The following is a 26,676-nucleotide window of genomic DNA, read 5'->3' on the forward strand; positions in this document are numbered from 1 at the left end:
CCGGGAGCGGCGGGCGGGACCGCGCGGGCGGGCGTGGCGCTGACGTGGCGGCGGCACCGGCACCATGCGGGGCGGTAGTGGTGGCGGCGGCTCGGTGAGTGCCCGCAGTCTGTTCAGCGATGCTGCCGGCGGCTGCCCCGGAGAGCCTGGCTGCTCCGCGGGTCAGCGCGAGATGGCTTCCGACGTCGGGATGGCGGGAGCGAGCCGGCCTCCCGGGACAGCCAGTGGGGCTGTGCGGCCTGGCCCGGCGCCGTGAGCGGTCCTGAGCGGGCGGCGAGGGGGATCGCTCCGGGCTCCCGGGGAGCAGCGGCGGGAGCTGCCCCTCTCCGCCGGAAGGCCAGGCCTGGGGCCGGGCCCGGTTCTGTTCGACCCGAGGCGGGCAGAAACCCTGAGCGGGGCGCTGCTGGCGCCGGGGCTGTGCTTTGTCCGAAATGCCTTCGCTGCAGGCGGACCTGGCTGATGGAGTGTGCGGGTAGGAACGGGAACGCGGGGTTGGAACCGGGAGTTCCCCAGAGGATACCGAGCCCTCCCGCTGTTCGCGGGACGGTCGGGGCCCTGAGGATGCCCGGTGTCCCTGCTGGCATCTTCATCGCCTCCAGTTTCCGTTCCAGCTCCCCCCCTCAGGCAGTTTCGGTGCTGTGCTTGTGCGCCGTCCTGCCGGCTGGATGCGGTCCCCAGCCCGTGTTCCAGCTCCCTGGAATGGCCCGCAGCCCACGGGCAGACAGAATTCACCACTCCCCCTCTTTTCAGGCTCTGGGCCGCTGTTTCACTTTTTCTCACCTGTGCAAGGAGCGTGGCTTTTCTGTTTTCCTTTTGTCCACACATTGGGTATTCCTGCATACATTAGGTCTCTGTTTTTTAAGTAGGAAGTGTATAAATGAAAAAGACACGCAGAACTTAGACACCAGTTTCTATAGATGTTTCCTTCATAATTGCTGTTATTAACTTCTCAGAAAGGAAACCCTGACAGATCGTTTTCACTCTCCTTTTTTATTGCAGATCCTTAACTGCCGCCAAAGTTCTTCATAGTAATCTTCACTCTCGTGCAAAATTTTTTAGTTATGAAAACCCCATGAATCTTGATACACATGCCATGTTTGTCATTTCGGTTCTTCTAATCCTAGATTAAGCCAGTGAATTGCACCAGACTCTGCCTGCCTGTTTATTTGTTTTTATTATTATAACTTCATACCTTCTGGCTGCTTCTCCACTCATATGGAGATTTCCCAGACAATGCTGTTGACGCTACTGTTTGGGTGTAAATAATGCGAATACAAACATCCAATTGACTACTTCCAAGGAGGCAAGATTTGATTGTGAAGTCTTTGATCAAGCAGTTGTGAATTTTCTCTTGCTGCTTCCCTGACATTTCCATGAGGAGACTCTGGGGCTGGAGGGCATAGGCATAGTTTTATCATTCAAGTATTGATATTAATGCCTGCTACTGAACTTCTTAACTGATGCTTGAGGTGTCTCTCATGGTTGATAGAGTGAATCATGTTTTTCTATGAAGAAGATAGGTAATTAGCCATAATTTCTTTTTTCTTCTGTTTTCTTTTTTTTTGTCTGTAATTTTTTGTTTTGTTTCATTGGATTTTTTTGTTTTTTTCAGAGTGGGGTTTTTTTTTTTTTTTTTTTTGGCTGGTGGTTTTTTTTTGTGATTTTTTTGGTTCTTCAAATTTCTTAGCCAGTTTCTGTTTATGGCAAAATACTACCTTTGTTCCCTAGGTTACAGTTTTGGTACTCTTTATGCTTCCACTGGGCAGTGATTTTTATTTTCTAGTCTGTATCACTACTGGTTTTGTCCTGAGTTTTCTAATGAAGAATGGCATTCAGTCATTAGCATTTGGAAGAAGGTGGTGGTGCATGTTTGTCCACACACTAGGAGCAGCCTACAGCAAATGAAGTGTTCAACTCACTTGTACACATACTTTTACAAACGTGTTAAATTACATGTCTTAATAGGAGCACCGCAATTGATAAGTGACCAAAAAAAATCTTTGTTAAATAAGGAAAAGGATTCTTTGATGTGGATAACATGAACATCTGGGCAGCTGATGGGGTATGATAAAGCGAGATAAAAAGGAGGGTATGAAGGAGACTAGAAACAAGGTTCTTGGCAGGGTAAATGGAAGAATTACTTCATTAAGGAAAAATAAGTACTGTGTAAAAGCTAGCAAATTAGTATCTAAAATATTTGTCGTCAAGTGATAAAGTATAGGCAGAAAACATGTATGAGTGAATGTACTGGAGACAAAGAACACTCCACCATGTCCCACTGCAGGGGAAAGATTTCATATGGGGAGTGTGCAGGGGCCCAGCCCTGGTTTGATTCCAGTCCAGTTCTGCTGGAGTTGGAAAGGTTAAGCTCTTCTAGTTGCAGAAAACAGTGATTTATTTTTCAAAGGGTGGTGTATGCACATCCTCAAAGTGATGTTGTACTTGGCTGCATAGTGAAACATGCTAAAAGAAAACAAATGATGCTGCTAATGTGAATTGTTCTGCCTTTTTAGGACACCAGGACTGGACATCACAGACAGCAGAAACTCAAGAAGTCCTTAGGAAATAAAAAGTATGTGAATGGTTTTTGTCTAGTTTGATTGAAGGCAAGAAAAAAGCTGAGAATATTCAGAATTTTAAGAGCTGCAACAATTTTAATTAATGTGTTGAGAGTCTCAGCTGACTTACTGGTTTGTAGGAAAAGTGCTTTTCTGGCACTTCAGTGTGTATTAGCTTTCATTTATTTTTTTAAAGGATTTTAGTATTGTGAAGATAAATATTTTAAGTCCAAAACCAAATGGTGCTCCTAAATGTATGTATTTTGGGTGCGATTGCAACTTAAAAACTTTAATTTGAGAAATCCTCTCCCCATGCTTCTGCAGTACCTCCTGAAATGTTTCAGGATGTAATGAATTAGTATGTAATGACCTGACCTGGTGCCCTCAGCGTCCCCCCTTATCAATTCCTGGATTGGTGTGTTGAAGGTGAGCTCCACAGCTCAGAGGATTGACACGATGGCCATCACAGTCATTACTCACTCAGTGATCGTTGTATTTCAGTTGGTAATTGTAGTAGCAATGGGATACATTGCAAAATGTTTGGGTTCCCTTTCTTTCTTCTTCATGTAAATGGCATTTGCCTGGAGAATAGATACTCTGTGTTTCTTTGACACCTCGTTCAGTTTCCTGTTGTGTACAGGAATGTAGTGTTCAGGCATTTCAAGGCCCGAGAGAAATACTTGGGAACAGTGAAGCAAAGTTCCCTCTGATCTCTAGGAAAAAAATTCGGTGCTGCTGATTAGTGTAAAGTGTCTTAACGTAGTGTGATTTGTAGGTTGGAAGGTTGTCTTCACTGCTGAAAGCCTCACTAGTTAAAATTCTTACTGGCACGAAATCTTTCATTGCGTAGTGCCAGCCCTGATTCTGAGAGTAGAGGCTGAAGGAGATCTTGCCCTTTGTGGGATGGAAAATGTCTCTTTTCTAATGATGGGCTACAGAAATATTCTTATATTCCAAGGATAAATGCATATTTTTAAATTAAGATTCACTTGCTCCTGCTTCTAAAGTTGAAAGTTTGAGGTAGGAGGAATATTTTTTTCAGTTCCTCTTGAAATCTCGCTGATGTCATTATCAAAAGGATGTACTGAAAAGCAACACCGAGGACAGTGTTTTATCTTGCTGGCACTTCACAGGTCCCAAAACTCAGGAGATTCAGTGAATTGTGATATTAATTTTTAGAATACTTGGGAAGATGAGAAGGATGTTGTCTGTCAAGTTTATTGTGATTGTACTAGTATGCGTCCATACACACAGGAATTTGACTTGATGTTTTCCAGGTCTAAGCCACCTGAGGAGGTGGAAGCTGCTATGGTAGGAGTGAACAGTGACTCTGAGGACACAGTCACCAACATCTCCCCTGCTTCCCCAGTGAATGGGAGTGCAGAGCCCAGGAGCAAGCGCACCATTCGCAGGCCTGCTTACTGGCTGGAAATGAGAGGAATGAAAAACAGTGTCAACAAATCTTCAGAAAAAAAAGGTATTTATCACTGGTGGTCCAAGGCAAAACTGATTTTCTCTCTGGTTCTTCAGTGAGAAATTAGTTTGCTCATGAAAGACATGCTGCAATTCAGCCAAAAATTACAAGCTTGCTAGTGCTGCTCATGTATTAGAAGAAATGAACTTTTGCCACTGCACAAATACAGGTACAGTTCTCTGATATTATACAGTTCCTTTTGAGTCACTTGTCTATTAAAGTAATCATTCTGTGCCTGAACTCAGTTCTGTCTGTAGAAGAGGTAAGAGTTAGACCAATCATATCAGCAGAAGTAAGCTTGAAGAGCTTTAAAGATAAAGATGTGGCAAAGGGGACCATTCAGTAGTATTTGGGATTAGATACAGCTTTTGTGGTTGGTAGATTATTATTTTTTTAAGGATGTCTTCATTTTCTCACATTTGTCAGTTAAAATTTTCTGATTTGAAATGGGTCTGGTTTGGGTCTTAGGTTGTTGCAGGAACATTCAGATTTCCTGGCCTAGGAGCTGTTTTCCAAACTTCTTGTGTGGCAGAGAGTCAAAACTTCAATCTTCTTTAATGCACTTCCTTCTTACTTCTAAGTCAGGATCTGTATTCTATTCTGTTGTGAGGAGAGGCAAATTTGGTAGCTTGGTAGAAATGAAATTGCTATAGCTGCGCAGCCCCAGGTGCAGTCACTGGCCAGACTGAGTATTCCTGTAGGAACAACACAGACCTGCAACAGACACAACCAGGAGCCACGCAGATCAGCGTGCACACAAACAGCAGATCAGTGTGCACACAAACAGCGCCAGCAGCCTCATCCTTGCACACTCAGTCTGCTCAGTGCCTGACCTTTGGATCCCAGTCTCCTCAGTTGCTGGGCCATGGAATCACTGGCCCCTGTAGAGCCATGCCGGGGGCAGGTGAAGACCTCCTTACAGACAGGCTCCTGCTCACAGACCCTGCTTGGTGTCAGACATGAGAATACATGATTTGTATCCTGACCAGTCACCTATTTACAAGCAGGTGTTCTTTGCTATCCTCTTACACCTCTATTTTCCCACACTTGATCGACTCCAAACTGGGTAATTCTGTCCCTTTCTCTCCCTTTGATAGCACTCCTGATCATCCTGGTCCTGTGTAATCCTGAATTGTTTTCCACTCAGATCCCAGGTGCTGCATAATCCTAGGCAGTAACACCACGCTCTCCCTTCTCACTGTTGCGCCTTCCAAAGGGGGCTTCAGAGAGGGGTTCCCACTGACTTATCCTTGTGGGTCTCCTGGGACAGACTCAGGAGGAAGCTATCTGTTTCTTTAAGTCTATAATTGGTGTTGCCTTCCTACCATTGTGCTTCTGCTCACCTGTATTCATGGAGACAAGATTTTGATAGGCTTGGAAATGTTCAGGGCAGACATGATATTATTTGAGTGTCTGTATGTTCCTTTTTGTGTGAGTGCAGGTGAGGTTTCCATCACATAATCTGGTGCTTTCTGCCTCTTTTCCTGAGGATCATTTTTCCAGGCCATGCTGTGGCACTGTTTCTTCCATACCTGCTGTATCGCAGTACTGTGGGCCATGGGGTGCCTGAATGTTGCTGAGTGAGAAGGTGGTGTCCAGCTCACTGGTGCCCAGGGGCCTCACAAGAACTACTTTTTTCTTTTTTTTCAATAAGTATTGAATACAAGGACAAGATGAGGCAGCACTAGACTCAAAGCTGTTGTCCAGGCTGAGTACTGAGACTGAAGCATATCTGTTTTTGCTTATCAGGAGAAGTACTGTTGAAAGGCAAGAGGAAATCTGAGCAAAGGGAAGGCAAAGATGTTAAAGACTCTCCCAAGAAGAAGCAGAAGATTTCAGGTAATACAAATAACTTGTAATTCCTAATTAGGTTCTTTGACTTGCCTGCCCAAATGGCGTCTTCTGGAGTCTTCAAACTCTGTTTTTGATTCTGAATGTTTTGTTCTAAGAAGTGTCTGCTTCATCAGTGGGAGGTGATGTAATTTCAGTCTGTCTTAGAAGTCCAGCAAAGGGAGGGAGGAAGGAAATTATGGGAAGTATAGGCCAGTCTGCGCCATTTCAGTTTCCCAGAGGATTATAGACTAAATAATCAGACACATTGCTTGTAAACATCTGGAGATTGAGTAGCTGATAACAGCAGTATGGGTTTGTTAAGAGGAAGTCAAACCCAAACACTTTTTTATTGCCACAAAGACAAAGGGGAGAAATGTGTGGCACCAGAGGCCTTTCATTCCTTCAGAAGGTTTGTCAGTCGGTGATTAGGAAAGGAAGGTGTGCAAGTGGTGAAAGTAGGAGCAGGTGACACAGAAGTGTACATTTGCTGTCCAGTCTTGCAAGGATGAGGTTAGGAAAGCCAAAGCCAGCGTGGATTTGAATCTGGCAAGGGATGTGAACAGCAATAAGAAAGGATTCTACAAGTACATGAACAGCAAAGGGAAGACCAGGGAAGCTGTGAGTGCACTGCTCCTCAGGGCAGGGGAGCTGGTGACAAAGGACACAGAAAAGGCTGAGGTACTCACTGTGCCTCTATCAGTTAAAGGAATCCTTCAGGAATCCTAGGAACCTGAGACCAGACAGAGGGAAACTCTGGAGCAAGGAAGCCCTACACTCAGTGAAAGAGATCGAGGTTAGAGCACTTAAACTGGATTTACCCAATCATTTGCCTGTAGTCTTGGTTAGGTGGAAAGGTCTGAGAAGGCTGGAGGATAGCCTGGGTTACACCCCTCTGCAGGAGGGCTCAGAAGGAGGATCTGGGAAACCACAGACACGTTTGTGGCTCTGGCCTTGGTGCCATGGAAGGTCATGGAGCAGATTATCTTGGGTACTGTCAGGGGCATCTACAGGACAACGTGGTGATCAGGCCCATGCAGAATGGCAGGTACTGCCTGACTCACCTGGTGTTCTTGTATGACAAAGTGATGGATAAGAGAAAGGCTGTGGGGATGTTATTTATCTGGACTTTAGTGGAGCCTTTTGACACCATTTCCCACATCATTCTTCTGGAGAAACCTGATGCTCATGGCTTGGACAGATGCACTCTTTGCTGGGTGGCAAACTGGCTGGATGGCTGGGCCCAGAGAGCCATGGGGTATGGGGTGACATCCATCTGGGGCGGTCACCAGTTGTCTTCCCCAGGGCCCAGTACTTGGCCAGTCCAGTTTAATATCTTTACTGATCTAGATGAGGGGACTGAGTGCACCTTCAGTAAGTTTGAAGATGACACCAAGTGGATTAGGATGTGGATCTGCTGAGAGCAGGCATGCTCTGCAGAGGAAACAGGACAGGCTGGAATGATGGGCCAAGGCCAACAGTGTGAGAGCCAACAAGGCCAAGTGCCAGGCCCTACCCTGGGTGACTTAACCCCATGAAGCACTCCAGGCTGGGGCAGAGGAGCTGAAAAAAGCCCTGTGAGTGTTGGTCAAGTGTGGCTCAACACAAGCCCAGGTGGGCAAGAGGCCAGCCAGTGATCCCTGAAAGCCAAACTGCATAGAGGATGTGTCAGTCTGAAGAGTTCGCATCCCCTGAGCTTGGAGTGTGAACAACCATAGAACTTACAAGTGTTTGAGTGGGACTAATGCTTGCCACTACAAATAGATCTTGAAAGGGAGTAGGAAATGTAACCTTGACATTGCTTTAAAAAAAAAAGCATTGAACATTTCTGAATAACTTTGAGGCAGCAGACTAAATAGCAGCCTACTAGCAAAAAAAATCTGGGTTTTATTATAACAAAGCTAGCAGAACTGACTATTCTGGCTTGTCTTGTTTGTGTTATAACAGGGAAAAACCAGCAAACTGGAACAAAACAAAACTCCAGAACGAAACACCACAGTGTTCAGAAAGAGCCAGAAACCTATGAAACAGGTAAGAAGAGGCAGTAGCTAAGAGTTGCTCATGAAGCAGATAAAAGATAAATGTGATTCCAGGATTTGAATCTGAGCAACAGCTGTGCTTCTGGTGTTCCCATTCAGTAGTTCACTGTACTGTTGGCAGGGAGGGGCTGGCTGCTGGCCTGGCACTGTGTCAGTACCGCACAGTAGGACTGAAAGGACTGCACACTGCCTGAGTATAGCTCCAGGTGCTTTGGCTATTGCAAAATGTAACAGTGAAAGAGGAATCACTTTTTGAACTGAACAAAAGCCTGTTAAAATAGCTGCATTATTAAACACATTAAAATATTTACCGTTTTTACTCAGCAGAATATGTTTGCAGGAAAAACTCCATAGCTGTTGCTGCCAGATCACCTATCCTGGGAGCCAGAGACCCAAGCAATCTGTCCTAGAAAAATAAAATTAGCCTTGATTCAGTGAGTGGAATAACTTGGTATTTGTAAATTCCAGCATTCATTAAACACCCCAGTTTTATACCAAGTGCTGTTTGATTCCCAAACTTTTCCCCAGGAGAGGGGCAGCCTGGGCCTGTTATTATTGGGAAGAGAGGAGAGTGGATCTTGTTACAGTGAGAATTCAGGCAGAGGGCTGCTAAACCACTTTCTTCCCAGAACCCATTTCAGTAATTTTTAATTCTTGTGGATTGTGCCAAACTTCTGCTTGGGATTTCATAAAGAGGCCAGAAACTGAAAACCATGGCACACAGGGTGCTCCCTGGCTGTTGAGTAACTTGCCCTGGTGGTCTGTGACTGCTTTTACTACGAGAACACTTTGGCCAAAAGAAAAGTTTACTCAGCGTGCTAAACTAATGGTGTGACAGAAATTAACAGAAGGAGATGTTCTGGCCCTGAGGATTAGGCGTTCTACCACTGGTCAGGTAAAGGAACACACCTTACAAGAGAATGGTAGATCCAAGGGTGTTTGTAAAGTGCTCCTTGACAGTGAGTGCTGTGTGCCTTGTGACAATCCATACCTGGGGCTGTAAAGGGGCTGCACGTGTTGAAGTGCAGCTGGACACAGTTTTGGGAGCATGTGACCTGTTTCTTTTTAGGGTTCACTGTGCACATCGAAGGAGGGAAACAAAAAGATGTTGTGTTAGCACTTGTGTTCTAAACGTTGTGTTTTGACAGGTAGTATGGAAGAACAGTGGTCTCTAGAGATTCAGGACAAAGGCCGAGTTACCTGTCCCACGTGCCGGGCTGTGGTGAGGAAGACTGTAGAAGGGCTGAAGAAACATATGCTGAATTGCAGGAAGGTAAGAACACAAGAGATGAGCAATGGCTTCTTTACTCCTCTTCAGCTTACTGATAGAAATACCTGCCTGTTTTGTGTTGTATTTAAAACCAGTTTCATCTTATCACCGTGTCCCTTAGCAGGAGTCCTTTATACATCTGTAAGAACAGTGATTGGTGCTTCTTGGCCAGCCTTTTGCAGGAGGTTTGGGGTAGTGAGCAAAGGTGTAGTTATTTCATTGTTCCACTAGATTTTAGACTCCATAAAATCAGTTCTTTAAAGAGAGTTACCAGGCCCAAATAAATTGTTCTGCTCTCCTGCTCCTTTCCCCCAAAGAGTTATCCACTGCTTTGGTTAATTTACAGTTAAATGCACCACATACTTGTTTATTTCTAGGAAATGTTCACGTGTCAGCACTGTGGAAAGCAGCTGAAGTCTTTAGCAGGGATGAAATACCACGTCATGGCAGACCATAACAATCAGGTAACACAGCTGCTGTGCATCTGAAACAGACACAGGCAGAGCAGGCTTTGGTCCTTTCCTGCTACACGCAGACACAGGCAGAGCAGGCTTTGGTCCTTTCCCGCTACACGCAGACCACAGACACAGGCAGAGCAGGCTTTGGTCCTTTCCCGCTACACGCAGACCACAGACACAGGCAGAGCAGGCTTTGGTTGTTTCCTGCTACACACAGACACAGAACATGGAGTGCTTTTCTCGAGTGTTCTAGCTGTTCAAATTTAGGTGAATTATTATTTTTCCAGTGAGACTTGATATCTGAAAAACAGTGGGATGTTACCAGAGATGGTAGGCATGCAACATCATAGAACAAGGGATCAATTTCTGTTTAGGCTGGTAATAAGTCACACATAAAAGGCATTCCCAATCAGAAGGAAAAATATTAGGCTGCAATTTTCAGTCCTTTGCTAGAAAGGAGGAAGTTTTTCTTCATCCAGAGCAGACTAGATTTGAGGTAAAATAGCAGAACCAGCAATTAGTTCTCATCTCTTTACTTTAAAAATACTAATATAACGCTAGATTAGTACTAATACTACAGTCTGCTTTTCCTCTTTGCTCTTACTTTAAAGAAGGCAATGTCTCCTGTTGTAGCTGTGAAGAATTAGAACTTTTGAAAAGGTCATTTAGAAGTTTGTGTGAAGTTCAGATAATTCACTCTGATTTTTTTTGCACGATTCCCAGTGCTGCAGTTTCTGAACCTAGAGCTGTATTAGTAAATGATGCAGGCCAGGGATCATGTTCTGGCCCTGAGGATTAGGTCTGTCACTGAGTTCTATCTTTTTACTCAGTCTAGGTGTAATATTAGGTAAAGTAGGAAATAATATACAGTAACTATCAGAGAGAGAATAAGGGACTTGAGCTGTAGTTCTGCACAGATGAGGAATTATAACAAGCAGGCTGCTTCACGTTAGTCAGGCTGAGTGGAAACAGTAGGACCAGTAAATGTTTGAGATGCATAATTTTCTGTCAGTTTATTCCTTTTAAAGATAATTCCTCTTTGGTTTAACCCCAGTCAGCAGCCAAGCCCCATGCAGCCCTTCATTCTCTCCCTCACCTACAGGATGGGGGAGAGAATCAAAGTGAGAAAACTCATGTGCTGAGATAAAGACAGTTTAATAGATAAAGCACACAGGCAAAGCAAAACAAGGAATTCATTCACCACTTTGGTAGGAAGGTCCAGGCGTCTCCAGGACCACAGGGCTTCATCACACATAGTGGTAGCTTGGTACAGCAAATGCCATCGCTTGGAACGTCTGCCCCTTCCTCCTCCTTCCCCCAGCTTTACATGCTGAGCATGGTAGTGTATGCTCTGCAGTATCTTCATGGCCAGTTGGGGTTGGCTGTCCCAGATCTGTCCCCTCCCAGCTGCTTGTGCACCTCCAGGCCACTCTGGCAGAGCAGCACGAGAAAAGCCCTTAGCACTGTGTAGGGGCTGCTCAGCAACAACAAAACCATCTCTGAGCTATCAGCCCAGTTCTCAGCACAGATCCAAAACACAGCCCCACACCAGCTGTCACCCCAGCAAACCAGCAGAGATATGGAAAGTCATCATTATAGTAAATACATGTCTGTAAAATCATTACGTTGCAGAGATTTAATTATTTTAGAAGCTTTCCTGCCCCAATGTGAGTAGTGAATTCCCTGTGAGGAGAACTGTAAATGCTGAGCATCCTGTCTTTTTCATCCATCTTTCTGCTGTGCTTTAGCCAATTATGAAGGAGGGAGAAGAAGTGGATGAGCAGCTTGAGCGAGAGCGCCTTCGGAAGGTTCTGAAGCGAATGGGAAAACTGAAGTGTGCAAGGGAGGTAAGCTGTATTGTGCAAAGTGTCAAACAAGTAGCAGTGTCAATTAAACAGCAGTGTCAATTAAACAGCACTGTTCTATGCGTAGACATGAAATGTGAGAGTGCTGTTGAGTGTGCTCTGGTGCTGGCCAAAGCAAGATTTGCTTCAAGATGCCAGCTATGCTTTTAAGGCAGAGTAGCATAGAATCATAGAATGGTTTGGGTTAAAAGAGACCTTTAATAGTCATTTCAATGCAAATTCTTTGTTGCAGATGTTGTCTGTCCGAATAGGCATACATTAAAGTTTTCTGCCTGCCTGTCTCTTCTGTCAGGATGAGTGGTAGTACTTTGGTCAGCAAACTGTGGATCCTGTTCACACTGGGGGTGGAATCCCTTGAAGAACGGTTTTCTCCCATGTATTTTCCTTTTGTGTTGACAGGGCTGCACAGGCAGCTTCACCAGCATAATGGGGTACCTGTATCATATTAAAAAATGTGGGAAGGCTGCATCTGAGCTGGAGAAAATGGCTATGAAGTGCCATCACTGTGGGAAAGCATACAGATCAAAGGCAGGACTTGTCTACCACCTCCGATCGAAGCACGGGCCAGTGAGTGCACCCTGCAGCGGTATCAGGGGACTGGGGTGGGACTTCAGCCACTCAGGCTTGAGACACCTGTAGGCTTTTGTCTACTCCTTTGTTGGGTAATTACAGACCACAAATGTTTGCATTTTTCCTGCCCCTGGATTATTTTGTCCTTGGCAGTTTCCTTCTAGCAGCAGCTGTTGCTTGTCTATGACTAGGATGAAGTTTTTAATAGTAAATCAGCATGGCAGCAGAAAATTACCTGATGTTGGCTCCATGAAAGAGTGATGCTAATATAACTTGTGAGATGCTTTCCTTTGCTCTTAAAGGACTCACCATTGGAGCAGAACAGGCAGCCTTGTTGTCCATGAGGGTTTTACAGTGCATGATGGAATACCTTTCAAGACTAGCAACTGCATGAAGCTCTCTGCTTGAGCTTCACTGCTGTGATCCCTGTGAGCAGCTCTGGGGGTCTGTCTGACCAATGGGATGCACTTCTGTCCTGTGTCTGTGACAGTAAACCGTAGCTGATGCAGCCTGTTTATGAGGAGTTTGCAGAACATTTATTCCCAGTATTTAGTGTAACTGAAATAGGAAGTAGTGAAAGAGACTCACCTTTTTGGGCCTTCGTTGCAGGTCACTTTCCTCCATGAGGAGAGAACAGAGAACCTGAAAGAAATGAAACGGGAGCAAAACAGCGCGGGCAGAGTTCAGAGGAGATCTGCAAAGGTGGCAATCTACTATCTCCATGAGCTGGCTGGAGAAGAGCTGGCCAAAGAGTGGCCCAAAAGAAAAGTTCTGCAGGACTTGATTCCAGATGACCGGAAGGTACAAGGCCTTAAAAATGCTCTGTGGGGTTCAAGTTTATACCTCCACAGCTAATGAGTCTTGTACTGGCTCCTACCCCATGTTTGTGGCACATGGAGAGCAGTGTGCTGTGTGGGGACTGGGTTCTGCTCTCTCTCTCTCTCACAGTATTTCTGCAGCAGCAGTTGCTGTGGTGCAGTGCTTTGTTCAGGCAGGCTGCAATCACTGTAGAGTCCTGTTGCTGGAATTCCCAGGGGGCACAAGGAATGTGGGCTGTCATAGGCTCAGATCACTCCTGCCATGCTGGAAGGCCCCAGCAATCCTTCCAGTCTCTGATACATGCTGTGCTATTTCACAGTGCTTTAGACTTCAGTTTCCAGTAGTGTCCTTTAGGCTGTGAGTGAAAGCCAAAGGAAAACGATGGATCTCAGCAGGGTAAGGACATTTAGAGCAATTGTTGTAGTCAAGGCAATGGGAGGTTTCAGATTCTGATATTGTGGGGTTTTCCAGAGTCAGTTATGTTTCTAGAGAGTTGGTGAGACAAGAGAACATTGATTATTGGGAGTTTGCCTGTTAGAGCAGGAGAAGAGATAGCGCTTTTGTCTCAGCCTAGAAGAGGAAATTCTGCAGAGCCAGCATTACTTCCAGCTCTCGATTCCATCTTTGTCTCAGCTGAAATACACTCGTCCTGGACTGCCCACATTTAGTCAAGATGTGCTGTGCAAATGGAAAACGGAGATAAAGATGTACCGAAGAGTCCACTGCCCAAATCAGGTAATCTTTAACTGTTTCTGAAACCCCAGAGGGGATAGATTTCGATTCTGTATGAGCCAACAGCTTCCCACAACCCTGAAGCTGCAGTTGGTCTCTCTGTGGGAGACAAATCCTGCTCCATTTCAATAACGTTGTTTAGTGTAATCAAGGCCCTGTTTAGTCTTGGGGATGTCTGGGGATGCTCCTTTTGTCTTTTGCATCAAGGTACCCTGGGGGTGATCCTTTTGGGAATGTGTGTGAGCACCTGAGAGCCAGTAACTTGGTGTCAGGCTGGTACAGCTTTCTCATCCAGGTGGGCAGTTGGTCCATTTGGAGGTTGGAATATTGGAAAAATGACAGGCCTCTGCCTTTCTATCTAAATCTATTCATAGAAGGAAGGAGTAGAGTTGGAAATACAAGAGTGAAGAGACTTTGTCTGGGACCGCACTTCAGTTTTCTTCATTGTACTAGACCAGCTTTCAGGTCTTTTCAACATGGCCTCTAGCATTTCCAGGCATGGGGCAGCCACAGCTTCTCTGGAACCTCTGCCAGGGCCTCAGACCCCTGACAGGGAAGGATTCCTTCCCAGTATCCCATCCAGTCCTGCCCTCTGGCAGTGGGAAGCCATTGCCCCTTGTCCTGTCATTCCAGGTCCTTGTCCAAAGTCCCTCTCTGGCTCTCTTGGACCCCTTGGACTGGAAAGCTTAGTTTTCCACTATGCCTTGCAGCAATCACCAGTCAGATCCTGTGGGAACAAATGGCCCCACTGGTGGAGGTGGTGGACATCTCCATGTGGTGCCTGCTGCCAGGGAGCCAAGGATCAGTGGCAGCTGCCCTCTGGGTTTGGTGTACAGATGGTGCATTGCCCGTGCCCTCCCCTCCCCTACCCCAGCACTTTCTCCCCAGTATTCAGGCTGGCATCATTTCCAGCGTCAGAATTGCAGCCCTGTTGTCTGTGGAGAGTCTGCAGAGAGCAGCTGTCCTGTGCCACCAGGCAGTGACCCAGCAGCGTCTCGTGCTCCTGCCTCCTGTTCTGGGCCCTGGGCTGAGGGTTGAGCACAGTGTGGCACCCCAGCACTGATGCCTGGAGCTCCCCATGGGCCAGGCCTCTAAAGCTGCTCTTCAGTTGAGATCAGGGGTGTGGGGTGCTGTGCTCCTGCTCTGTGCCACTAGACATGAGCAGTGCACGAGGGACAAGTGTCTTGTGGGTGCTCTGCTTGAAATTTTTCTCCGTTGCACTTCAGGCAGAAAGCAAAGTCATTTTAGTCAGGCTGTTGATAGAGTATGAGAGTAACTGTTGCAGGAGTCTCTTTTTTTTATGTCTAAGTGTGCTCAGAAACTGGAAATATAAATACTAAGGTTACTCTTCTAATAATGGTCTTTTTACCAGAAGCTTTCTGTCTGTGGAGGATTGGTATCGCCTCCTTCTACCTCTCTTTTGCACTTTTGAGATTGGCCTCCAGACATAACAATGCTTTATTGTCCAGGAAGGAGTGATTTCTTGCTAGCATGTAGTTCACATTTGTCTTTTTTTACTTTTTCAGGGTTGTGAATCTGTGTATGGCAGTGTCTCAGGACTCAAGTCTCACCTTGGCACATGTACCTTGGTTGGTAGCCTTCCTCTTCATAGCCCCCCTGTCCATGTCCCTCTGATAACCCTTTGCTCAAGCTCTTGTCCTGCCACCTGCTGATCTGAGATCCTCACAAGTTCATGGATTCATGGAATGGTTTGGGTTGGAGGGGTTCTTAAAGATCACCTTATTCCAGCCCCCAGTTTGGGTGCTCCCTATGTTCTAAGGTTGTTGCCATTGTAAACAATACTTGAGAGCAGGAGAAAGCCCCTTACTGCATTCCTTGTAATGACACAGCAGTTCCACCTGTAGGCTCACAGTTCCAAGAGCAGCTTTTCCAGGTGCCCTGCTGGAGACCTTGTGGCATCTCAGAGAGCAGTTCTGTGCTTCACAGGTACAGCTGCTCACTCATGGCCGTGCTGCTGTAGCTAAAGCTGTCTGCTATGGATGAGAGCTTCTAGTTTTTATTGCTGGGTTCTATCTGGGCAAGATTTAAATGAAATCTGTAGGTTTATCAGCCTCCTGGTCCAGCAACTCTTGATGGAATTTTGTTTTTTTGTTTGTTTGTTTGTTTGTTTTGGTGCCAGGGAGACTTTGTGGCTGGTAAATACAAGTGTCTTCTGTGTGAGAAGGAGTTCACTTCAGAGAGTGGGGTCAAGTATCACATCAACTCTGTGCACGCTGAGGTAAGGCAGGCAGAGTGGAACTCAAACTCAGGATGCTGGAGGTGGGGAGAGTGTCTTAAGAAGAAAATGCTGGATGTGTGCCATGTTTTACTTTTTCCTTGCTTACTGTTGGGAACGGGGTCATTAAACTTAGCTGGTCTTGTGTGTTAGTCTGGGGAGTGAGTGTTGTGTCATGTCACATGCCTTGTCCCAAGCTACTGCTGCTCTGTTCAGCTCTGCAGCATTTCCTGTGTCTTTAACTGAGCAAATGTCAAATCAAATCTGAATCCTCTGAGACAGAGTGACACCTGAGGAGGCACATCAAAGAACAGAGTGTTGTTAGGCAGTTGTCTTTCCAGATCTTACCTTTCAGGGAAACCTTGTCCCACAAGGCAGCTGTATTGTAAGCCCTGATAGGCTTTATTTGGTATTTCCACCACAATCAGTACTAACCTGTTGCTTTTTAAACCTTCAGGACTGGTTTGATGTGAATACAACGACCACCAAAAGCTTTCAGAAGCTAATGAAAATTCGCCAAAGGGAAGAGCAGAAGAAGCAACGGAAGAAACGTCCTTTGAGCAGGGGCAAGAAGAAGAGAGCTGGCAGCCTGGCTGCCAAGAAGCTCCCTGCTGTTGGAGCTGAAAAAACGAGGAGGAGTAAGAGAGGTCGTCCACCACGAGCAGACAAGGAGAGCACGGGCAGTGAGGAAGGGGCACCCCAGGTTGCACAGAAAGCTGAAGTTCCAAAAAGCAGCAGCAGCCGCAAGCGAGGCCGAAGTAAATCCCTAGAAGATGAGAAGGAGTAATCCTAAAGTTTTTCAGCTACAAGCCCCACTTCTGTCAGGCTCATAACCCACAGCACTAATATAAGCAGCTGAATGTCTTTGGGACCGTGACTCAGTTCTACAGGTGACTTTGACACTGAAACATCTGGTCAGTTATGAGGAGTTCAAACCAAAGCTGTGGAGCAGAGGCTGCTTCTGCCAGTGGAGTTCCTTTGGACAGTGGCACTCACAGTGTGCTCAGTGTGATTCCTGCTCTGGTTGCAGCCTCAGTTTGGTCATACTAGTTGCTTGTATAGTGGTTTCCAGTACAGCAAGTGTCTGTTTTGTCATCTTCCTCTGATGTGTGAGATCAGGGCTCTTTTTTACAGTTCTTCTCAAAAGGGACTGACTAGCACAATGTTTAGGTCTCTTCAGCGGGGAAATCCTTTCTTGCACAGAATGCACCCACACTGAACATGAGAACAGTGCTGTGCAGAATGCAAGGACTCTGGTTTGCCCTGTCACTCTCCTGTCTGTTGTCAGCAAGGCTGCCACAAAAAAGACCTTCTCAGTGTTTGCTGTATCCTGTTGCACAAAGCTCTGTTTCATACCCCAGCGTTTAGGCTCAGCACCAGACTTGGAAGGGATGGAAGGTCATTATTACCCTTGTCAGGAGCCCACTGTTCATCCTGCAGCTGTCTCCTGTAATGTTGGACATTAAACGTGTGTAGAAAGTCCTCCCGTGCTGCAACAGCTGGATGCTCTCAAGCTTTTGGAGATTCACCAGCCTTTTAGAGACCTCGGTAATGATGTTCTGAGGTGACCTTTGTGTGCCCTCTGAAGCTGTTCCATGCTCACCTGGGAGCCACACTGCAATTCAGTGCATCCCTCCATGAGCAGTCTGCAGTGCTGGGACCAGGTTCCACGGAGCTGCCTTGCCAGCATGTGGTTCTTTGTCATGCCAGTGTTCCCACAGTGTCTTTTCCCCTGCTCTGCAGATACCCCTTCATTGTCTTACATAACCTGTTTCTTTTCAGCATTGCCTCTCTGTGCAAATGAGGTAAATAGCAGTGGCTTCCCTGTGTAGAAAAGGTTAAAAGAAGAGGGGTCATCATTTTAAGTCATGTTGTTGGCATTGTCTCTGGACCCTTATAAGGAATAATATCTTCCTGTCTCTATAAATCACAGAATGTTAAGGGATTGGAATGGACTTTAAAGATCATTCAGTCTCACCCCCTGCTGCCACGAGCAGGGACACTAGAGCTGGTTGCTCAAGGCCTTACCCAGCCTGGCTTTGAGCACTGCTGGGGCTGGGGCATCCACAGCCTCCCTGGGCACCCTGTGCAGTGTGTGAATGCAGCAGATGTCACAGAAGCTGGCAGGAAGCAGCAGCACAAGCAGTCCTGTTTTTTAAAGAATGAGTTCTCCAGGCTTTGTCAAAGACCCACCATACCAGAAAATTGCAAGATTTGCACTGTGGGACAAAGTTGCTGGTGCTGAGATTGCCAGGGAAGGCATTGCAGTGTGTAGGGAGCAGGCAGGTTTGTACCTGTGTGTTAGTACCAGCACCATCCCATTGTTCTGACAGCAGGGGATACTGTAGGGCCAAGGGGGTCTCCAGAACTGCCTTTGGAACCAGGGTCTGCTGTGTTTGCAGGTGCTGTGCTGAAAGCAGATGTGGAGACTGTGCAGGGCATGTAGAGTCTGCAGTGAGATGGGCAAGAGCAGAAGACAACAAAATAAAATGTCACCAGTGTGAGAATGTGGTTTCTTGTCTGTTTGCTGTGTGGTGTTCTTGTTGCCATCCCTCCTCCCCCAGCACAGCCCAGCCTGCTGCAGGGCTGTCCTACCTGCAGGGCTGTCTGTCCTGCAGGGCTGTCCTGTGCAGGGCTGTCTGTCCTACCTGCAGGGCTGTCCTGCTGCAGGGCTGTCCTGCAGGGTTGCCCTGCATGCTCTGGTGCTGTTCAGCTCTCTTCGTGGTTTCTCTCTAGAACTCCACAGTGCTGTACTTGGGGCAAACGTTCACTGCATTCCCACTGAGTACAATAAATGCAGGAATTAAAGGTTTTTCATAGTGGTTTTCAGTCTAGAGTCCTGTTTCCTGTCATTTATAAGCTACTAACTAGACCTGCTCTCTAGACATTCATTGTTTGTGACCACTTGGGTTTTGTAGTTACTTCAGTAACACTCTCCACATAACAGGGCACATGGAAAAAGGCATTCTCCAAGGATCCATCCGTGTCCTCAGCACAACAGCAGATTGTTTGTGGGATTGGCTCAAGCTGGTATGAGCTGGTGGCACTGCTGCCAGTGCACGGTTTGTGAGGAGGGAGATCTGTCCTGGAGCTCCTACATGCTGCTGCAGTGGGGCCAGGGCAGCTGTGCTGCTGCATGCAGCACAGCTGTGCTGCTTGCTTTGAGGGCAGGGGATCCAGCAGAGAGGCAGAACTGCCTCCCTCACCTCACCTGCTGTGCACGCTGCTGCAGAGGCAGCCCTGGACCCTGGTGGTTCCTGGGCTGCCAGTGCACGTGGCCAGATTGTGTTAGCCCAGTTTTGTTATCCCTAGGACCTTGTCTCCCAGGCTGCTCTCCATCCATGGATTCCCCAGGTTTTTCTGGGTGACATCCTTCTCCTCCAGAAGATCAATTGCACCAAGCAGCTCAGATGGACACCAGGCCCTGGAGGAACGCTGCCCACTGCCCCAGCAAACTGGTCCTTGCTGTTACCAATTCTACTGGAGCAAGTACACGTTTAGGAAGAGACCCAGTTTTGAAGGAATCAGAAGTAACAAGAGACTGGCTAGTCACTCAATACTTGTTGCAGTGGTTCATTGTACTAAAAATGCTGTGTCTTCTCTTTGGAACTTGTTTTATTTCAGCCTCTGTATCCCACACTGTTGAGTCCTGGTAACGGAAATAGCTTTAGGGTAGCAGAAATTTCTTCCTGCATATTTGTAGTCATAATTAACTCCATACATAATTTGCTGTATGAGCTAAAGAGGCTTGCTAGTGTCAGTCAAAATAGCTTTTTCTTTTTTTTTTTCTGTTGTGCATTGTTCTTTGCTGACATGTTATGTATCAATTGGTGCATTTTTCACTTTTTAAGTCCAGGAGGATGAACCAGGAACCAGCTGCAGTGTTCTGTAACAGTCTGGTTTATGTAAGATACAAGGATGACCTTGCTCTGCTCTCACCTACTTCCTTTTGTCCTCAACTCCCTCAGTACACTGTTAATATTCACTTTTACCCTCTTAAGCACATTTTTCAGTTGTTCTGCTAATGCCTCTGAGAACTCATTTCTTTTGTTTCTAGAAACTCAACAGGGTTTAAGGCCAGACAGCACATGATGAACACATTCTGAAACATTGTGGTGCATTTCACAGAACTAGTCTAGCAGATACCTTAATAACTATGTTTTGTACAGTAACTTTTCCAGAAAGCTTGGGTTTAATATGCAGATTCTCTTTGCAATTGCTATATAATTTCATTAACATTCTTGATAAAGATGTCAAATAGCTGCAGAGTATGGGGTTCTCTAGGACAAATCCTTATTTACAATTATTTAATATCAAGCATTTAATGTATTCCACCAATGCTTGTATAACATGTGGGGCCAAAAACAAGGCCTTAGAGAAATTTATGATGTCAACAGCTACTTTTACCAAAATGGACTTGTAATTAATTAAAGAATAATATTTACAGAAAACTCTTCTCTGTGAAACCACGTTGGCTGGGTCTTACTCATGATGCCCTTTGATGTCAGTTGTTGATGTGTCTGGGAGATAGACTAAGCTGTACTTACACTCCACACAGTTTTGTCTTTTTTTAAATACTGGCACACTTGAGTTTTGCTTTGGGAGCCTGGAGGGGTTTTTTTGGAGGAGGAGAGAGAATATATTTTGGTTTGGGAGTTGTTCTGTTTTGGTTTTTCTTAATCCTTAAGGATTTCCCCATTGTTCCAAGATTTGTTAAATGTCATTAATAATTCAGTAATTTTCATGAGATCACTTACCATCCTTCCTGCAAGTTATGCAATGCAGTAGCTATAAGACTTAAGCTCTTTTAATAATGCCATTTAATAATGTTGCAAAAAAATTGAGCTGTTCTGTTGAGAGGAAACTGTGACACGGGGTGCACTTCACACAGAGATACCCAGTGCAGTTTGTCATTCCTGCCTGCATGGAACAGTCTGGTGCTGAGTGTGGCGTGTGAGGATGAAATCATTGCAGTCGTGCACGTAACTCTCTCACTGTCAGCCTGGGGTACATCCCATTAGTTTGGCATTTCTCTATTGGTGAGGACATCACACCTGTGCCAGGCCAGCTCTTCCTCAGCTTCACTTTCCTTGGAGTGACATTACCTATGAATCAAATGTTTCCCTGTGCCACTGCAGGTGTTTGGGAGCAGAGCCATGGCCTGGGAGCAGCTTCTGGAGCAGTCTGGTCTTCAGTGCTTGCTCGGTGACCTGACCTTCCTGGCCAGTGGAGGGTTAATGCCATCCTGGGATGCTGTGGGACTGATGCTGGTAATGAAACCAGCACTAAGCATGACATTATTTCTCCAAGTGTTGCTTGGCTCAGAGAGCCAGCTGCTTTCAGAATTAAGTAGGTCAATCTTCTCATTAAAATATAGTGGAATGAGAGAGAGATTGGAGGGGCTATATTGGACAGCTCTGCTGAGACATTAATTAGCACAGTGTCCTCTTTTATGCATGCTGGATTGGGTCCAAAAACCCATCTGAGTTATGCTCAAAGGTCTTCTAAATTGGAGGCTTCCGTTTTCAAAAAGCGCAGTTGCATTTCAGAAGCAGGCATCTGTCTTTCTTCAGAGCAGGTGACAAAAGCCAGGCAGTTCTTCAGACACTGGACCAGAACAAGAACCAGAGACGGGGTCCCAGTGATTCCTGGGAAGGCAGACCCAAAGTAAAGCTTAGGAAAATCACAGCCAGTCCTGACAGCTTTTTTCCAGTTCTTCCCCATGGCCAAGGAGGCTCTTGGTCCTCTGTGCCCCTGCAGCATGGGCTGGTCCCTCACCTGGCCCTGGCCACAGCCCAGGCAGGCAGAGCTGCCCTGGGCCAGGACAGGTGGCACCCGTGGTGCCAGGGGGTGGTGGCCAGGATGGGTGGCACCTGTGGTGCCAGGGAGTGGTGGCCAGGATGGGTGGCACCCATGGTGCCAGGGGGTGGTGGCCAGGACGGGTGGCACCTGTGGTGCTGTTTTTGTGGGCAGCTCCTTCACCTCAGCAGAGACCAGCCCGTGCTCAGTAAGGGCTGCAAGAAGGAGGAGGGCTCATAGGCTGGGGAAGGATGTGAATGGGAGACAGACTTTGTCTGATTTAGGTACTTGGTAAAGAGGGAAACCTCAAAGACGTTTCCACACATGGAATCATGGAACACTTTGGGTTGGAAAGGTCAAATGTCAACCAGGCCAAGGCCCTGCCATGAGCAAGATTGTCTTCTACTAGATCAGGTTGCTCAGAACCCCATCCAACCTGATCCTGAATGCTTCCAAGGATGGGATGTTTCATACAGGTAAAAATAGTATAAAAAAAAGACCTTATAAAATATAGTTTAGGCCCTACTAGTCTAGCTAAGCTAGCAGTTAGCTTGTAACTTCCCATATAAAATATCATAAGAATGAAAGCTGTTAGCACATCAAACTATTATAGTAAGAAAACTGTTTGCACCTGTAATAAACAAGAAATCTGTCCCATAAAAATCAAAAAACAAAACATGTGAACTAACCAAAAATAAAGAGATTTAACAAACATACACCCCAGTCATTTACCAACCAATAAACTAAATATCAGTATATTGTTAGTCAATTAAGTCTAACATGGTACCTTCTAATATTTCCTATAAATATAAGCTTTGTAAATAGAAAATGGGCTTTTTCTGCATGAAGAAACTGGATCCCATCTGTTTTACTGCAACATGGGGACACTCACCACCTCTCTGGGCAGCCTTTATGTGTCTCTGGCCACACTCATTGTGAATAACTTCCTTACATCTACTCTAAATTGACTCTCCTTCAGTTTAAACCACTGCTCCTTGTTCAATTGCACCAGGCCCTACTGAATAGTCCATCCCTATCATTCCTGTAGGCACTGGAGGGGCTCTGAGCCCTCCCTGGATCCTTCTCTTCCCCAGACCCCCAGCTCTCCCAGCCCAGCTCCAGCCCTGGAGCAGCTCCGTGGCCTCCTCTAGTCCCACCCCAGCAGCTCCAGGTCCTTCCTGTGCTGGGAACCTCAGAGCTGAATATCTTCAATCTGATTTTGCTGCAGCTGCAACTGGAATTTCCAAAAACATTTGACAAGGCCCTGGACCTCTTTAAAAAGCAAGGCTGCCATGCATTAAACAGGATGGTTATCTTGTTAAGGGCTAGAGGAAGCACTTGGATGAGACATTTGGCATTTTCAGGAGAGTGAGGACACTGGGGGAATCCTACAGGGATCCACATTAACACTGGACTGTTCAAAATCTTTCCCTCATGACCCAGGAAGTAAACAGGCAGGGACTAAGGTCAGGTTTGAGGATTACATGGAGCAGTAAAAAATAAAAGGTAACCATGAAGAAGGGCTAAAGCATCTTAGAATACTGAGTGGCTGGGAGATTAAATGGTAGATGAAATTCAGTATTATAAAACAAAGAGGGCCCAAATAACATCCACATATTGTCCTTGCAGCCCCTCAAAGATGGTTTGCATTGGTGATCAAAATGGGGATATCCTGAAAGCCTACAGGATTGCTGTATAACTTCTTACTGCTGAACTCCTTCCTCATGCAAACATCGTGCCATGCTACACCAAACACCATCTTCCAGCACAGACTCCAGCCGGCCTGGCCCTGGCCCCTGCCCCAGAGCTGCTGCTGAGCAGAGCACAGGCAAAGGAAGGAGGGCACTTCCACAGGCAAAGCAGGGAGGGCACTTCCAGCCCAGGGCCCTGGCTCCAGCTGCTGCACCAACCCCTGCCTGCTGCAGGGACAGGGCACATTCCTGGCACAGGGGGCTGGCTCAGAGCTCTGAGGCTGATCTGCACCCAAGTGGGTGGCTGGGTCCAGTCTCTCCCATCCCTGGCCACCTCCCATCACCAGCCCCCAAGGCAAGGACGCCCCAGAGCAGCCCCTGAGCAGGACAGGGAGGTTCTGTGGCACCACACCCCTGCCAGACCTGGTGCACACAAGTGGCTCTCCGTCACAGGGGCTCCCAGTGCCCTGTGTCACTGTGTCAGTGCCTTGTCTCGCTGTCCCATGTCCCTGGCAGCTCCCTGTCCCATGCCATGGAGGTGCAGGCATTGCCCAGGGTTCCCCTCCTTCCATTCCCCCTTGGCCCTGTCCCTGACCCCGTGGAGCCCTGCACAGCAGGGCAGGTGGGCTTAGCACTGCACTGAGCACAAACAGGTGGCACGGCCAGGCTGGCTGCCAAGCACACGCTCTCCCCTCTCTCCAGAACTTCATCTCTGCTCCCAAATTACGGGAATAGCCGCACAGTCAGCACAAGCAAACACAAGGAGCAGATCCCAGCGCCAGTGATGCAGCTGGCAAATTACTTTGGCCCTGTCAGAAGCAGTGCCAGGGAGAGGATGTCAGGAGAATGGCAGCAAGAAAGAGGTGGAGGCGTGGCTGGAAACGAAATCCACATTGTGCAGTCTCATCCTGAGAGGACAATCAGCCCCGCTCTGCATGTGGGCCAAGCCAGCAGGGACTGAAGTTTTGCCCCTGACATGGAACAGGCCATGCCAGTCTCTGCAGCAGCCACGGAGATGCCTGGCAGCTGTCAGGCATTGAAAGAGAAGCTGTCAGCACATCCCCCTCAGTTTCATAGTTTCTAGGCTAAACAACTCAGGCTAATTTAGGCTTTCACCATAAGCGGCTTTGCCCAAAACTCCCTCTTAAGGGAATTGTATTGGGTTTGCATGGCAGGGTTTTGGGAGAGGGGGGGATTTCTGGGATGGCTTCTGTGAGAAGCTTCTAGAAGCTTCCCCCACGTCCAGCAGAGCCAAAGCCAGCTGACCCCAAGACAGAGCTGCTGTTGGCCAAGGCAGAGCCCATCAGCAGTGGTGGCAGTGCCTCTGGGATTTAAGAAGGGAAAAACTGTGCACAGCATCAGCCAGAGGGAGGAGTGAGGGCATGTGAGAGCAACAGCCCTGCAGTGCCCCAGGCCATGCGGAAGGAATGAGAGGTGCCCCAAGCTCTGGAGCAGGGATTCCCCTGCAGCCTGTGGGGTCCAGGGGTAGCAGGGATCCACCCACAGCCCAAAAAGATCCAGTCACGAGCAGAGACCCACCTGCAGCCCATGGAGGAGCCCATGGGAGAGCAGAGTGTGAGGACCCTCCCCTTAAGAAGGAAGCAGTGGCAGAGACATGCTGTGATGAATTGATCCCATTCCCTGTTCCACTGCACTGCTGAGGGGTAGGAGGGAGAGAACTGGGGAGTGAAGCTAAGCTGGGGAAGACAGGAGGGTTGGTGACAATGTGGTTTTATGATTTGGTTTTATTTCTCATTGCCCTACTTTGACTTGACTGGTAATAAATTAATTTCCCAAAATTGAGTCTGTTTTGCCCATGACAGTAACTGGTGAGCGAGCTCTCCCTGTCCTTATCCCAATCCATGAGTGTATCACTATACTTTCTCTTCCCTGCCCAGGTGAGGGGGTGAGTGATGGGGCAGCTTTGATGAGCACCTGGTGTCCAGCCAGGGTCAGCCCAGGGAGCTTTCCAGGCAGTGCCAGGTGAATTTCCTCCCTCCCTATAGCCCCAGCCCCTGACTGGACACTGAACCCAGAGGAGATCCCAGTACTAACAGGCAGGGAATGAGGCACAGAGCCAGAGCCGGTTCCTTGCAGGCTGTGTGTCCATTGCAGAGAGCCACAACACCCCCTTCTGTATGGCAGTGGCTCACTGCAGAGCAGCCTTTGCCTTGGCAGAGGCTCAGTGTTTGCCCAGTGCTCCATTCTCTTGACGAAGGGGGTTAAGTGCCTCACATTCAGTGCTTTGTGCTTTTATCTGAGCAGTAAAAAATAAACTTCTTTCCTAGGGGTGGGCTTTAATAGAGCTGCTCATTGACTTTGATCAGTTGTGTGTTCACTGACCATGACAATGCTGAGTGCTTTTGCTGTTGATAGACCTGTCTGATCACTTGGCTTTTCAGCTTCACCAGGTTCTTGGCTTTGGTGGCTTCATGTGCTGTAAATGAACTGGGAAAGGGCTGAGAAGGAACACTGTTATGAATACATTGACACACACATGGAAACCCACATCTCAAACATATGCTGTCTAGCTGTCCCATACTAAAAGGGTAAAAAAGAAATTATCACTTGTGAAAGATGAGCAGGGTCTGCTGTGTTGCAGGTGGTGCAGTGCAGATAGACAGCAAACTGATATTACTCGTTTCTTACAATAGAAGCTAGGAAGCACCAGAAGAAGTAATTGGGCATCTGGTCTTAATGAAACAGAATAAATTACTTTTCACAATGCACATAATTACACAGCAAAACTCTTGACTTCACAATACCCTGTGATAATAGAAAGTATAAATGTCTGTTCTTGGGCAGCACTGAATTCTCCAAATCCAATTATGCAGCAGATGGTAAAAAAAAGCCATCACAGAATATACAAACAACTCAACAGGAGGATCAGGAGTTATTAATGATTAGTGCATATTAATGATTAGCAGATTGACTTTCCACATTTAATGAAGTTCATGAAGTGTTGATGAAGTGCTGATACTCACAGACTGGTGACAGGTCTGATCCTGTTCCTTGGCTGAGGACAATAGGGCACTTCCCTGCAGCAGCTTTATAGAAAATGTCTGTGGTTTGCTCTCCACTGTAATTATCCTCACAGGGAATCAGTGTGTTCATTCCCACCTCCATGGGAGAGGAATGGAGGACACAGCAGCCAGCACACAGACATGACAAAGTGGATGGGAACGAACCCTCACAGCAACCTCGGACATTTCCTTTCAGTGAACATGGAAACAGCCAACGTGAAGCAGCAGCCAGGCAGCCCTGGGGAGAGGATACAGTGGGCTGGCATGGGGCTGGTTGGGAGACAGGGTCTGAGGGTGCAGGGGCAAGTCTGG

General features: G+C 47.0%; 1 protein-coding gene across 1 annotated transcript; it reads left to right on the forward strand.

The window, feature by feature from the left end:
• Positions 1-30: 30 nt before the first annotated feature.
• ZNF512 (zinc finger protein 512) lies at positions 31-20,302 on the forward strand. The gene is made up of 14 exons (XM_030945249.1): positions 31-94; positions 2,514-2,572; positions 3,836-4,035; positions 5,782-5,871; positions 7,810-7,893; positions 9,050-9,174; positions 9,549-9,635; positions 11,378-11,476; positions 11,894-12,061; positions 12,674-12,865; positions 13,517-13,618; positions 15,142-15,204; positions 15,756-15,854; positions 16,309-20,302. The coding sequence occupies exons 1-14, from the start codon at positions 65-67 to the stop codon at positions 16,636-16,638; spliced, it is 1,728 nt and encodes a 575-aa protein (XP_030801109.1). The 5' UTR covers positions 31-64; the 3' UTR covers positions 16,639-20,302.
• Positions 20,303-26,676: the final 6,374 nt, after the last annotated feature.

The sequence above is a fragment of the Camarhynchus parvulus genome, chromosome 3 (assembly GCF_901933205.1).
Source record: "Camarhynchus parvulus chromosome 3, STF_HiC, whole genome shotgun sequence".
Taxonomy (NCBI): domain Eukaryota; kingdom Metazoa; phylum Chordata; class Aves; order Passeriformes; family Thraupidae; genus Camarhynchus; species Camarhynchus parvulus.

Coding starts and splice junctions, on each gene's coding strand:
- ZNF512 (XM_030945249.1), top strand. CDS start 65: ATGCGGGGCGGTAGTGGTGGCGGCGGCTCG. Junction 4,036..5,781: donor CAAATCTTCAGAAAAAAAAG/GTATTTATCACT, acceptor TTTGCTTATCAG/GAGAAGTACTGTTGAAAGGC. Junction 11,477..11,893: donor AACTGAAGTGTGCAAGGGAG/GTAAGCTGTATT, acceptor TTGTGTTGACAG/GGCTGCACAGGCAGCTTCAC.